An 11,783-nucleotide genomic window follows, 5' to 3' on the forward strand; every position below is an offset into this window, starting at 1 on the left:
GTTGGTGTATCGAAGTTCACAGTGGTTTGCGATGTATTGTCATTAAAACCCCAGAAATCTACCATATATCTTGGTCTTCGACTGTACTTTGTTGACAGCAAGTGAAAATTTCAGTCAATTCTACTGGAAACCCGCCATTACGAACCTATGTATGGTGAGAGGAGTGAGAGAATCGTGAACCTTTCAAGCGGTGGATTCTCGAGCTTCTGAAGGATCTTCAACTGGCGGTTAAAGATCTGTATGGTTCCACCAGCGATGGCGGTCCAGACGTCAAGTGGATGATAAAATGGGAGTGGTGCATGCCTCATGTCACGAATACCGCAGCCAAATGGCATTTGGTATTGTCCCGCAACGCCAAAAACCAAAAACAACTTGAGGGAACGGATTTGCTTTCCCGTATTGCACGTACCACATTTGCCATTCGCTCTAATGCGAATATGGGAAGTCTTTTCGCATAGCTTATCGATATGGCAAACAACGGTGCTTCGCGACAGCTTGTAGAACACAAAGACCACCGTTTTTTGGGATTGGAAAGGTGATCAAGCGTTTGCTGTGTAAATGGGTCCAACTCGAAGACTGGGATCAGGAGCGCACCGACAAAGCTATTCGTGATCGAAAAGCAGTACCGAAGCGGTTGCCTATTGTTGATGACAAAGAAGCCCTCCTACAGTTGTATGTATTACCCAAGTCTATTGCTAGTCTCAGTACCAAGAGCCAAAAGGAAGACACAAATTAAGTTGAAGTGCTTCTGTCAGTGTTTCGACTCAAAACAACAATTTTTGGACGAGACGAAGCCTGTCAAAGACAGAATTCAAGCGCCTTTCGACCCGCCGTTGTAATTCCAAGTGTACCACCTCACTCGTCTAACGAAACCAACCCGTGTATTGCTAGCAATGGCGTTCCACAAGAACGTTTTCGTTTGATACACAGACCAATCGCGTTTTTGACAGACGTCCTACAACCAGAGATGCAAGTGCTACTACATCCTTCGTCCAAAATTCAAGACAGAATCTGTCCAAGATCGTCAAACTTTGCAACGAGCAGCTTATTATTGATCCCGAACAACCTCATCTTCGACTTGATGAACAAAGTGTAGCACGTAATGTGGCCTCTGTGAAAGAAGCTGTAATGAGACGTTTACGGTCGCTGATGATTAAGATTTCGACAAGTACTTCCGCTACCTACCAAATTATGACCCAATCTCAGTCACAGCTAGATGCTTCGATGGTAGCAATGCTGCAATTACCAAGTCTGCAGCTGCAGACCGTGTTTTCGGAAGACCTTATGGAATTCACAGAAGAGGAGGTCGTGCACGTCGTGTTGCACGACGTGCACGAAGTTCGGGTTAATGAAGAGCTTGAAAGGTGACTAACAGACCCAGTCAGACTTCGATTTTTTTCGCTGTTGAACTTGAGTCCATTCTCGCATACTGGAAGCGACAGCATGACGAGAGCAACTACCGCATTTAACCAATTGCAGCACGTGCACTTTTTGCGATCCCAGCATAGGCAGCTCAGATTGAAAGAGACTTTGGAATCACTGGGATGCTAGCTACAACTCATCGAACGAGTATCACCAAACACAGTATTGACATGTGTTTTTTCCTCAACAGGAACCGCAGAATTGTCGATGTGGCTAGCTGTAAGAAACGTTCAGACACAGAGGTGAAAGAATCCGTTCCAGTAAATGTACTAGTTGCCCTCAAAACGCAACAGATCGACACGCCATTCTCTGCTGAGTGTGAACGCGAGATAGCATCATGCATATTTGATAGTGACTGAACGGTCAGCTTTTTTTACAATACATTGATTTGATGTTCACTTTCTTTTCTGATCTAGCTGAAATCTCGACCCCGTCATCAAAATCGTTGAAGTAAAACAAGAGACAACGAGACAATGGCAGATATGAAACTATTGATTTATTCGGATTGGTTCTCCTGGAACTCAATATCACTTGATGCTTGGATGCATTAACTTCTCGCCGATGTGACGCAACTCGCGCACTCGTTGCCGAACGCGCTGTTCGATAAGTTTAGTGGCGGCTTCTAGATCATGAATCAACCCTCTACAATTAATGCTCTCCCCTCTGTGTATTTAATTTCTTGACACGTGTTCAAGCTCGTGTTTGGCGACGCGCAGGTGTTAACTTGATATATGGTGGCTTTGTGAAAACTTCATTTGGATTATTGTGATTGGGTTGACATTCGCGAGAAGCTGTGCGATGCTGCTGTTAAGCTGTTCAAAGGTCGCCAACCCCGTTGATCTCTCCTCTTGATTTGTCAAGATATTTGCTTGGTTGAGAAAGTTTGGACTCGTTGATCATGAATTCCCCGATGCAACGTGGTTTCGATATCTCCATCATATGCGCAGAAATCTCTGAGGTCATAGTTGTGGAGGCAATTGGAGGATCAGCACGATCGAGGACACGTGAAACGTTCGATGAGTGCACAGTGTGCTGCAGTGCAATGGGGTCTTGTTGAAGTTTTGTGGGAAGCTTCTCCTGTAAAATTCTCGTGCTTAGTCTACTCATAATTTCTTCGTCCACTTCCTTGAGGTCTTGAATGTCTTGTTCAAGTCGATAAATTTGGACCGTTGTAGCTGCTTGTGGTGCGTGAATACGGGATTGAAAATGGGTTTTTAGTGAGGAAGTATTCGATGTGGTAGCAGCTGAGAGTTGATTGTGGCTTGCTTCTTGAGCGCGTTTTAAGTCTGTCGAGTACTTCTAAAGTTTTCATCCATCTTAAGCTGTGTCTGCACCTGGAAAGACATTATTGCGCTGTCCTTTTCTTCAGCTTCATATTATCAGCATTGGCCCCCGCGAAATAAGCTGTTTGAGAGCTAATGGTTTTGTCCTGTTTTTCCATAAGTCCACCAGGGTGCGTAGGTTTGATTGTCGCTCGTTGTCCGCTACTTGTTTAGCAGTATCAAGCTTTGCATTGAAACGCTTCTCAATCCAATCAGACTGAAGGGTAACTGCAGCTTCAAAATCATATTGAACCTTTTTAAATATAGGTTTTCCCTATGAAGTGTTACCATAAATTTTACCTCGCACGTCCTCGTGTGTGTTGTGTTGTGCAAATTAATTGCTGCTCCATCGTTGTTAACGCACCGTTGACTTTATCCTCTAGCTCATTAGCAAAAGACTTAGCCGCAGCAGCAGCAGAAGTTTGCGAATAGCCAGGAATCTCTTGGTTGAGGCCACAAAAGCGCCTGTCGATTTCAGTAGCGAGCAACTCGGTTTGGTCTTTCACGGTTGCCTAATAATGCGTGTGAACATCATCCAGATAGTCACGGATGTGGCAACCGAGACGATTCTCTGTGTCCGCGGTAGTGTTGAAACACATGGTCATGAGTGTATCTGACGATCTCTTGCAATTTTTCCTCGTTTCTTACTTGTGAGTCCGGAAACACCCTTCCGAATTCTGCTATAAAGTTTGGTCTGCTGAGTACGACGTCCTCTTTAAGCACAATCTGATGCGATCCGTAAAAGTGGCTTGGTTAGAAGCCGTGGTCCTGGATAAGGTCATGCTGGCCGCGAATAACATCGTTTGTCCTCTTCGACACACCCTCTCCTTCTCCTTCGCCATATACGACAACGGCCGTCATTTTTAACCAGCTCCATTAACAGTACGTGCCGCTCCGAGCGTGTACAAGCCGATCTCAATAGCCCCCTGTAAAAGCCGCACACTATGCGATCATCCCTTCTTGGCTCAAACTAAGTGGTGGTTTGAAGAAAACGTAATCTTGGTTTAAAGCTCTTAAACGAAACGTAACCACGACAAACCAGTTTTGCTCGTAATTTTGGTTTGGTTCGAAAGGACGCAGGTTTCGTTTGTTCAGGGCTTGAGCAAACCGTTCCCACTGAGGCCTGTAACACGAGGACTAACGTTCATTTGGTAGTGAATACCCTTAAGCATTTTCTCTGTTCAGCCTGCATGGTTGTGACGGGTCACTTTACAGGATGTGACGGGGTCACATCCTGCTTACGCCCAATGCTCACTGCTTGCTGCGTTGCTTTCATTTAAAAATGATAAGCATATCAGTGGGAGAAGGAGGAAGACACGAACGACTGGACAGAAGCGCATTTGGCATAGTGCGTCGCTTTATTTGGGTGGGCCTATATTTTTTGTGACGGGTTTAATACCCCCCCCAGGGCGAAGTATTCGGGGGAGGGGTTTTAATCGGGTGCATCCGTTAGGTGGAATAAATTTTGGTTCTGGGTGCAAGTCTTTGAGGCATACGTTTATGATGCTTGCGGCACTTTTGGGTACATGTATTTCTTACAGAGTCAAACGTTTATGGGATGCTTGCGGCTTTTGGGTAAAAAAACGTCAGAACGTGTATCAATTGGGCAAACGTTTGTCAAAAGCGGTTACAGAACCAGTCAGAGTGATGGTCACCGGCAGGTTTGAACCGAGCACACGTACTGTCACAAGTTTTGGGGATAAATAGGGCGAAACCCATTGTTCAGCACAGAAGACTCGGCCCATTTACGAGACAATCACATTCCAGCAAGTGAGGGACGCCGAGATGGCGCGAGCTGCGGCGCTGTCGAAGAGAACTGCGCCGTTGTACGCAGAGCAAGAGCGCATCTCACGCGTTGCGCATTCATCTAAAGTCGGGTATTTCAAGGCGAAGAGCAGGAAACAGCGGTACATGAAGAGGCAAGCCCCAGTCCGAGATTCTAAGCGGGCTTACCGCTGTGGAGTGATGAAAACGGCGCCGCTAGGCGAGTTTGCCTCCTTCTGGAGGGGGCCATGCTACAGAGGCCCGTGTATTTCGCGTGTAGGGAAGACTGGGGCGGAGAGCCGGCGTGACGTCGAAGCACTTTCTTTTATTACGGACCTGGTCGATTTAACCAAGGAGGCAGGAGAGGGTATTTTACCCCCAGAGCATGGTGAAGTAGGCTCTGTTGGCAAAGATATTGCTAACCTTCCGGAAGTGATTGTTTTGTATGATACTAGCGACAATGAAGATACAGAGAGAGTGAGTGATGAAGCTAGTGATTGCGGCTCTAATACAGCACATCAGCCAAATGAATATCGCGAAGAGTATTGCGCTCCGCCTATTTCGCCTCGTGAGATTATCAGTTTAATGGAGAGTGGTGACGAAAGCAGCCATGACAAGACTGAATGCAACGACGTTGACACCGGATGGCACGATGAAATCGACAATGTGTACTGGACTGTCATACCAGATATAATTTATTTGGACGAGTCCAGCGACGAAAACGACAGCAGGTCTAGCGAACGTTCTCACGGAGCTTCTGAGACGGGCGAAAATGAGAAAGCGAACATTTTGCTCCTACATAAAGATAATAACGTAGTTCCATGGCCTTCTGATGTAGTGGAGATAACCAATACCGAGAACCCAAACAACATTTTGGTACCCGATTTAGGGCCGATGGATTGGTGTGGCTGCGACACAATTTGCCGACCGGATGGTTGCCCAAATGCACTGGGTAGCATATTTTGTGCTCGGAATAACTGCCTCAACGGATCTGACTGTGGCAATCGACTGAGAACTGTGAGTGGCCTGCACCTAGCGCGTGGAAATATTGGATACTCTGTTTTCACGTCTGAGGATATTGAAAGTGGAAGTATTGTTGCTGAGTACGCTGGTGTGTTGACAACACACGACTACCGTAAGGACAAGAAAAGAACCAGCAGCTACACCATCGGTTTGGCCGCGCGGTCGTCGCGCAAGGAGAACTTGTGGATCGAGGCGAAATTCAAGGGAAACATTACGCGGTTCATGAATCATTCCTGTGCGGCAAATTGCCGTTTTTACGAGGTTCAAAACCGCCGCTTCGTCACGGTGGTTGTCGTTACGATGGAGGATATTCGAGCTGGAAGCGAGGTCACTGTTGATTATGGCGATGAATTATGGTTTAAATGCCAGTGTGGTGCGGATGGATGCTGTGGCGACTCTATCGTTAGCAGTGACGATTTTTCTTAAGGGTTACTATAACGCAAAAACCCGGAATTGAGTAACTTTCTAAATGCACAAACAAAACAAAAAACATGAAAGTGACTTCATTATTGCTCGATCGCGAATGAGGGACACTAATAAAAAAACCCGGAGTTGAGTGACCTTCTAAATGTTCAAACAAAACAAAAAAACACGAAATTGACTTCTTTGTTGCTCTATAGCGACTGAGGGACACTCTTTTTGAATGTGATATGTGCCATCCGATTGCGTGCATGAACGCTTGTTGTGGCCTTTCCGATGGCAACTTGAGCAACTCTGTGAAGATCTATTCCCGTCCTCTTCAACACTTCTTATGCGCTTCGTCTTGGGGCGTCCCGGTTTCTTTGTGAAAACTGCAGGTAGCCATTCGGAACTCTGAGTGATGTCTGATTCTATCGGTATAAAGACAGCTTTAGCGTGAAATGCATTGGCATACACCGACACTTTATAACACGGCTGAAAGTGTGTGTACACGTCCAAACGGTTGCCAACTACACATTTTGACACACAAACCTCACTTTCATACACCTGTTGGCGTTTGTTTTGAGACTGTCACATACTGTCAATACCGATGGCAGCCCATACACTTATTGACACACGTTTCACACATACTGACAAAACGTTTCAGGATGATACACGTTCTGACGTTTTCCCTTTTGGGTACTGTATTTTACAGGTAATCCAGAGGATCTTCAACGCTGAGCCGGACGCCACTTAGTCACTGACAGCTATTCGCTGTCGGGGGTGATTAGCGCGGTGCACGGAGGATTGTAAAACGGGGCGTGCTAAACCTGAAGCTTTAGTGTAAAAAATAAAACCCAATACTGTAGTCCACTATATCACCCAATCGTCTCCACCGAAAACTTTGTCTTTAAGACAAAACCAATCGTAATAGCTTGGAAGATGTTGTTGGTCGCAGCAATACTTGAGCTGGGTATGTCGTCTTAATTTTTGGAAAGCAAGTGCGTGTTTCGTGAGAAGAGGGTGGATGGAAGTCCCGTTTGATAATCTGTGTTGTCGACCACCGCGTTTGTTTAGCAGCTATCAAAGTGCACGGCAAGCTAAAGAGATCAAGCGATTTTAGTTGAGTGTGGTCAATGGTCGACTTTTGCTGTTGATTGCCTTGTTGATTTTTTGTTGATGAATGTGTTGGCTTTGTTTCAGCCACGGCTACGTTGATCCATCCGATGGCTTCCCGGAGTTTTGTATTGTCCCCCCCCCAGTGTTAGAATTGACAGCATTGCGTACATGTAACACCCTCAATGGCGTTGATTGCTTAGCACAAGATCGGTTTGATGCATCGGGATCTGCGATGGCGTAACGTGTTGAAGTACCAAGACGAATGGTTCCTTATTGACTTTGACGAAGGCGCTTCGACTCCACCAGCACAAGAAGCACCGCACGTAAATCTCTCATGCCCCGAGGGTAACTCTTACGAACTGCACCAGTACCGAATTGTCCATTCCTACTCAATGTAATGGAGACACAGTGTTTGGAGATCGATGAAAAAAAACCAGCCATCCTCAGCAACTTTTCTTGAGTTGTTAAACAAAAAAGTGGTGACTTCAGCCGCAATTCCGCTAAAACTGACTACTAAAAGTAAAAAAAATCTTCACTGGATAAACAATCCTTTTGAACTTGGAGTGCTTCGAACTTACTGCATTGCCAATCCACTTGATATCACGTGTAGAGAGAGCTCGGGTTTGAACGATGGTGCTCGTGTGGTACGTCGCGGACAAGGTGCAGCGCATGTGGTAAGACTTCAGCGATCGCAGAAAAGTTTTCTACGACTGCTTTCGGTTTCCCCGGTAGAGTTACGATGAGCGTGTTCTTTCGAATTCCCGCCACAGGCCGCGACAGCACAGCCTTGGCCGTGATCTTGAGTGAGCTTTCGAGCATCGCGATGGGGAACCCGGGGATCTCCTTGTCCAACACAGCCTTGATTGCCTCCGGGGTGACGTCGCGGGGACTAAATCCTGTACCGCCTGACGTGAGAATTAGATCCACGGCGTCCGAATCTGCCCAATCCTTCACCACCGCTTGAATCTGGTCCTCCTCATCAGGCACAACCTTGATGGCCACCACATCCATTTGCACCTTGTCAACTCGTTGAAGCACATCAACCATCGCTGGCCCACTCATGTCCGTTGAGGTGCCGGCAGATACACGGTCGCTAATCTGCACACACACACACAAAAACAAACTGACGCTTTAGCTTATCAGTGGTACTAACAAATAGTGAGTGCACGAGTCCGTACCGTTAGCAGTCCAGCGCGAAAAATCTTCTTGACGGCATTAAGCTTGGCCATGGTGCCAGGTGCGTGGGTTGAAGATGCAGTACTGTGGCTAAGAACTGGCGTTGCAGTGACGCCACCCGTGGTATTTCCAAATGTGCAGTCCAGAATGAGGGCCACAACAGCGTCGCCATCCCGCACTTCAGTCCCCGTTGGTAAGCGAAGCAGAGCGTTCGCGTTTCGACAGCTAAACGAATTGAGCCAAGTGCAATTAGTTAAGTGCAGTAGTGACATCGATCAACGAGTGGCAAGGCTAGTCTGGCTGTACCTGAGCAAGCGGGAGCTGATTTGCCGACCAGTACTGGTGGCTAGGAATTTGTGCTGCTTGGCGTCCCATACCACGTTAGCGCGATGGAATTCAGGCCGTTCTACATCCAACTTGATTGGGTGCGTGAGTGAAGCGTAGACCTTTGTCTGATGGCATCTTGGACCTGGAAGTCCACGAAGTCGTTTCAACGCCGGGTGAACCAGCAGATGGCACGTCGTAAAAGAACTCACGGGATTTCCCGGAAGAGCAAATACCAGTTTCTTCTTGCCGTGAATGTCCAGTGTAGCAAATGTAGTTGGCTTCCCGGGCTTCATGAGCAGTCTCCCGAAATGAACGGTACCCATTTCTTCCAGCAGAGGCTTGATGAGATCATGTTCCCCCATACTAACGCCACCACTTGTGATCAGCACGTCAACCTCCTCGAGTGCCTTCAGTATCGTATCCTTCAACGCTTGTTTCTTATCACTACACACGCCCAGATTAAGAGTCTTCGCCCCCCATCCACTAAGCAACGCTAACAGCATTGGACGGTTGCTGTCTCGAATCTTCCCGGGCGTAGTCGTCCCCTCGAAAGCCTCAACGAGTTCACTACCTGTCGAGAGAACACCAGCCACGGGTTTGCGATGCGCCACCACCTCTGTGATACCCGCCTGTATTAACCATCCACCGTTAATACTATCGTTTAATAAGCTGATGAGCTTTCTGAGCTTACCGTCGCCAAGAGCCCAATCTCAGCAGCCGACACCACTTCGTGTGCGTCCACCAGCACTTCCCCTGGACTGATGTCGGATCCGATGGGACGGATATTCTGCCCTGCGTTCACCGCCTTCAGGATGTTGACTGCTACTTCTCGCTCATGTCTCACACTGCCCTCGACACTGCTCGTGTCCTCGATCTTCACTACCGCGTCGGCCCCGTCCGGAACGGGAGATCCCGTTGTGATGTACGACACCTGACCGGGTTTCAATGCTTTTGACGGCATGTCCCCCGCTGCAATGCGCTCCACTACAGGGAACTGCATACGATAAAAATAAGGTTAGCTCTGCTAGTTGCCGAGCAACAAACGACCCCCCCCCTCCCCCCCAACGTACTGTGCCCACTCCGTCCACCGCGACGACCGCGTAACCGTCCATGATGCTCGCCCGGAACGGCGGCAGCGGCTCCTACAGCATCAGTAATCTGTTAGTGTCGGAATTGCAATATACTGTGCTGATAGCTGCCGCCAACTTACGACGCTGAGCACCGGCTCTGCCAGCACGAATCCGTCCGCCTCGTGCGCTTGGACTGTCGCCGCTTCGAGCGGCTGAGTTTGCTGTAGCACGACATCTACAGCGGCGTCTACGCGGATCATGTCGTACGCGCTCTCGCGCCGCGTGGGTGACACGCCCTCGTCTCCGCACTCACAGTCACACATTAAATGAAAAGTGAGCCGCTTGAAGTGCACTCTTATTTAATAGCCAATCTGGTCAATTCAACTACAAATCTGTCCACAATGTAATCTTCCGTTTTTTCTTTTAGCCAGTAAATTTTCGAAAATTACTGTTAATAACCGATGCTTCGAACACTCACACTGCGGTTTTGAGGACGATGACGTTCGGGCTGCGAATTCTGCTAGTGGTGGCTCTGAGTCTGGCGGTGCTGGGTCCGCTTACGGCATCACATGATGCCCTCGCTGATTCGGTGTTCGATGTTGCCGCAAAAGCAGAGGCAGCGGCTGCCGCTAAAGAGAGAAACCTACAGCGCAGCATCGCGGACGACCAGGTTCGCATTTTGTACTGCACGGCGTGCGGCTACCAGCAGAACTTCAACCAGATCAAGACGTACCTGGAGGACACTTTCCCGCATTTGGTGGACAGAGTGTATGGCGCCAACTACGAGGTGGACCCATACAAGATGGTTGGTGGCATTGTTGCTGTTAGGAGGACACGACGCCGCCGAGTACTGACGTCTTGATGCACTCTACTGTAGATGCTGGCTCAGTTCTTGGGCTACGCGCAAGCGACAGCGATGATTCTGCTGCTGTTTGGGGAATACGTGAGTGTGCTTGGAAGCTGTGGAGGTTGTGTTATCTTGGGGATTCTAACATGGAGTGCCAGATATTGCCTGCTCTAGGTGTGGAAATGACGATGCTGCGTTGGGCGAGGGACAACCGCATCGCTGCCTTTTTCGTCGTGGTGCTCATGGGTTCTGCCGCTAGTAGTTTGACGTCATCAGGGGCGTTCGAGATCTACTTTAACGGTACGTGACGGAGGGTTAGATTATGTATGTGCTGGCGTTCTGGCCGTCTGCTGACTGCGTGGCTGTAGACGACTTGATCTTCTCCAAATTGAAGACCGGGCGGTGGCCGACGCTCCTGGTAAGGGTTATATGGGCTAGTTCGTATTTGGTGCTGCAGGCTATTGACGTGGGCTGTATGGTGTGGTTGTAGGAGGTGTCCAACTCCATCGGCGAGTACGGACAGCTGGACAGCGTGGCAGCGTGAGCGTATCTCTTTCCAGCCAACCGCCTCAACTTGTGAAGCTAACGGCTAAGAGGACAAGAAACTTTAGATGTAAAGACTCCAATGCCATACAAGAACAATGAATCTGGTGTAGTTGAATTATTATTTTTCCTACACGTGCCGTTCTGGATCGGAGCTGTCGGCTACGCCAGGCGTCGCCGGCCGCATCTTGACAGGTACCGCTACGATCTCTGGAGGGGAGTCGGCTCGACCACACGAGCTGGAGCTCTGCCGTCTGTACGCTGTGTCTTCTTTTGTGCACCACGAGAAGCCTCGGTCTCCACAGCAACACCTCGAGCAGGCGCTGCACACCGGGTGGCACGTCGCTTCGAAGCATGTGATACAGCATCCAGCGCAGACCGCGCTCCAACAGGCACTGCAACAGTCGTCCATCGTTCAATCCTCGTCTACGTGACGCGATAACTTGAATTGTGAGACGATACCGGTATGCACAAAGTTAGTGACTGTTGCGGTCGAATGGCGTTCCTACAACACAAGTACAACGTCACGACAGCTCTTGCAATGGGCTTATAGCACCACAATGAGTGCCACAAGAAGCAAGTCGATCGTAATCTATTCGTGATATATTTCAGAAACCTCGAAACTTACGATTCCACTTTGACAAAATTTGTGATAGGAGAAGGCACATTCTGCGAAGAGACTTGAGAGATAAATGAATCAAGACAACACAGATGCAGGCGCTCGTACCAGCACCGCTAGTGAAGATCTAACGCCCCTAGCGCCTCCATCCC

At 48.5% G+C, this 11,783-nt stretch overlaps 3 protein-coding genes across 3 annotated transcripts; 2 read left to right on the forward strand and 1 right to left on the reverse strand.

The window, feature by feature from the left end:
• Positions 1-5,402: 5,402 nt before the first annotated feature.
• PITG_12539 (uncharacterized protein) lies at positions 5,403-5,869 on the forward strand (the record flags this gene model as incomplete). The annotated part of the gene is made up of 2 exons (XM_002900373.1): positions 5,403-5,766; positions 5,859-5,869. The coding sequence occupies 2 exons, from the start codon at positions 5,403-5,405 to the stop codon at positions 5,867-5,869; spliced, it is 375 nt and encodes a 124-aa protein (XP_002900419.1).
• A 1,780-nt stretch (positions 5,870-7,649) lies between these two features.
• Positions 7,650-9,664, reverse strand: PITG_12540 (gephyrin-like protein; the record flags this gene model as incomplete). The annotated part of the gene is made up of 6 exons (XM_002900374.1): positions 7,650-8,147; positions 8,228-8,251; positions 8,387-8,450; positions 8,532-9,181; positions 9,244-9,546; positions 9,623-9,664. 6 exons carry the CDS (start codon positions 9,662-9,664, stop codon positions 7,650-7,652), a joined length of 1,581 nt encoding a protein of 526 aa, XP_002900420.1.
• Positions 9,665-10,118: 454 nt separating this feature from the next.
• PITG_12541 (uncharacterized protein) lies at positions 10,119-10,777 on the forward strand (the record flags this gene model as incomplete). The annotated part of the gene is made up of 3 exons (XM_002900375.1): positions 10,119-10,445; positions 10,500-10,565; positions 10,628-10,777. 3 exons carry the CDS (start codon positions 10,119-10,121, stop codon positions 10,775-10,777), a joined length of 543 nt encoding a protein of 180 aa, XP_002900421.1.
• Positions 10,778-11,783: the final 1,006 nt, after the last annotated feature.

This window comes from Phytophthora infestans, genomic scaffold (assembly GCF_000142945.1).
Source record: "Phytophthora infestans T30-4 supercont1.26 genomic scaffold, whole genome shotgun sequence".
NCBI lineage: Eukaryota > Oomycota > Peronosporomycetes > Peronosporales > Peronosporaceae > Phytophthora > Phytophthora infestans.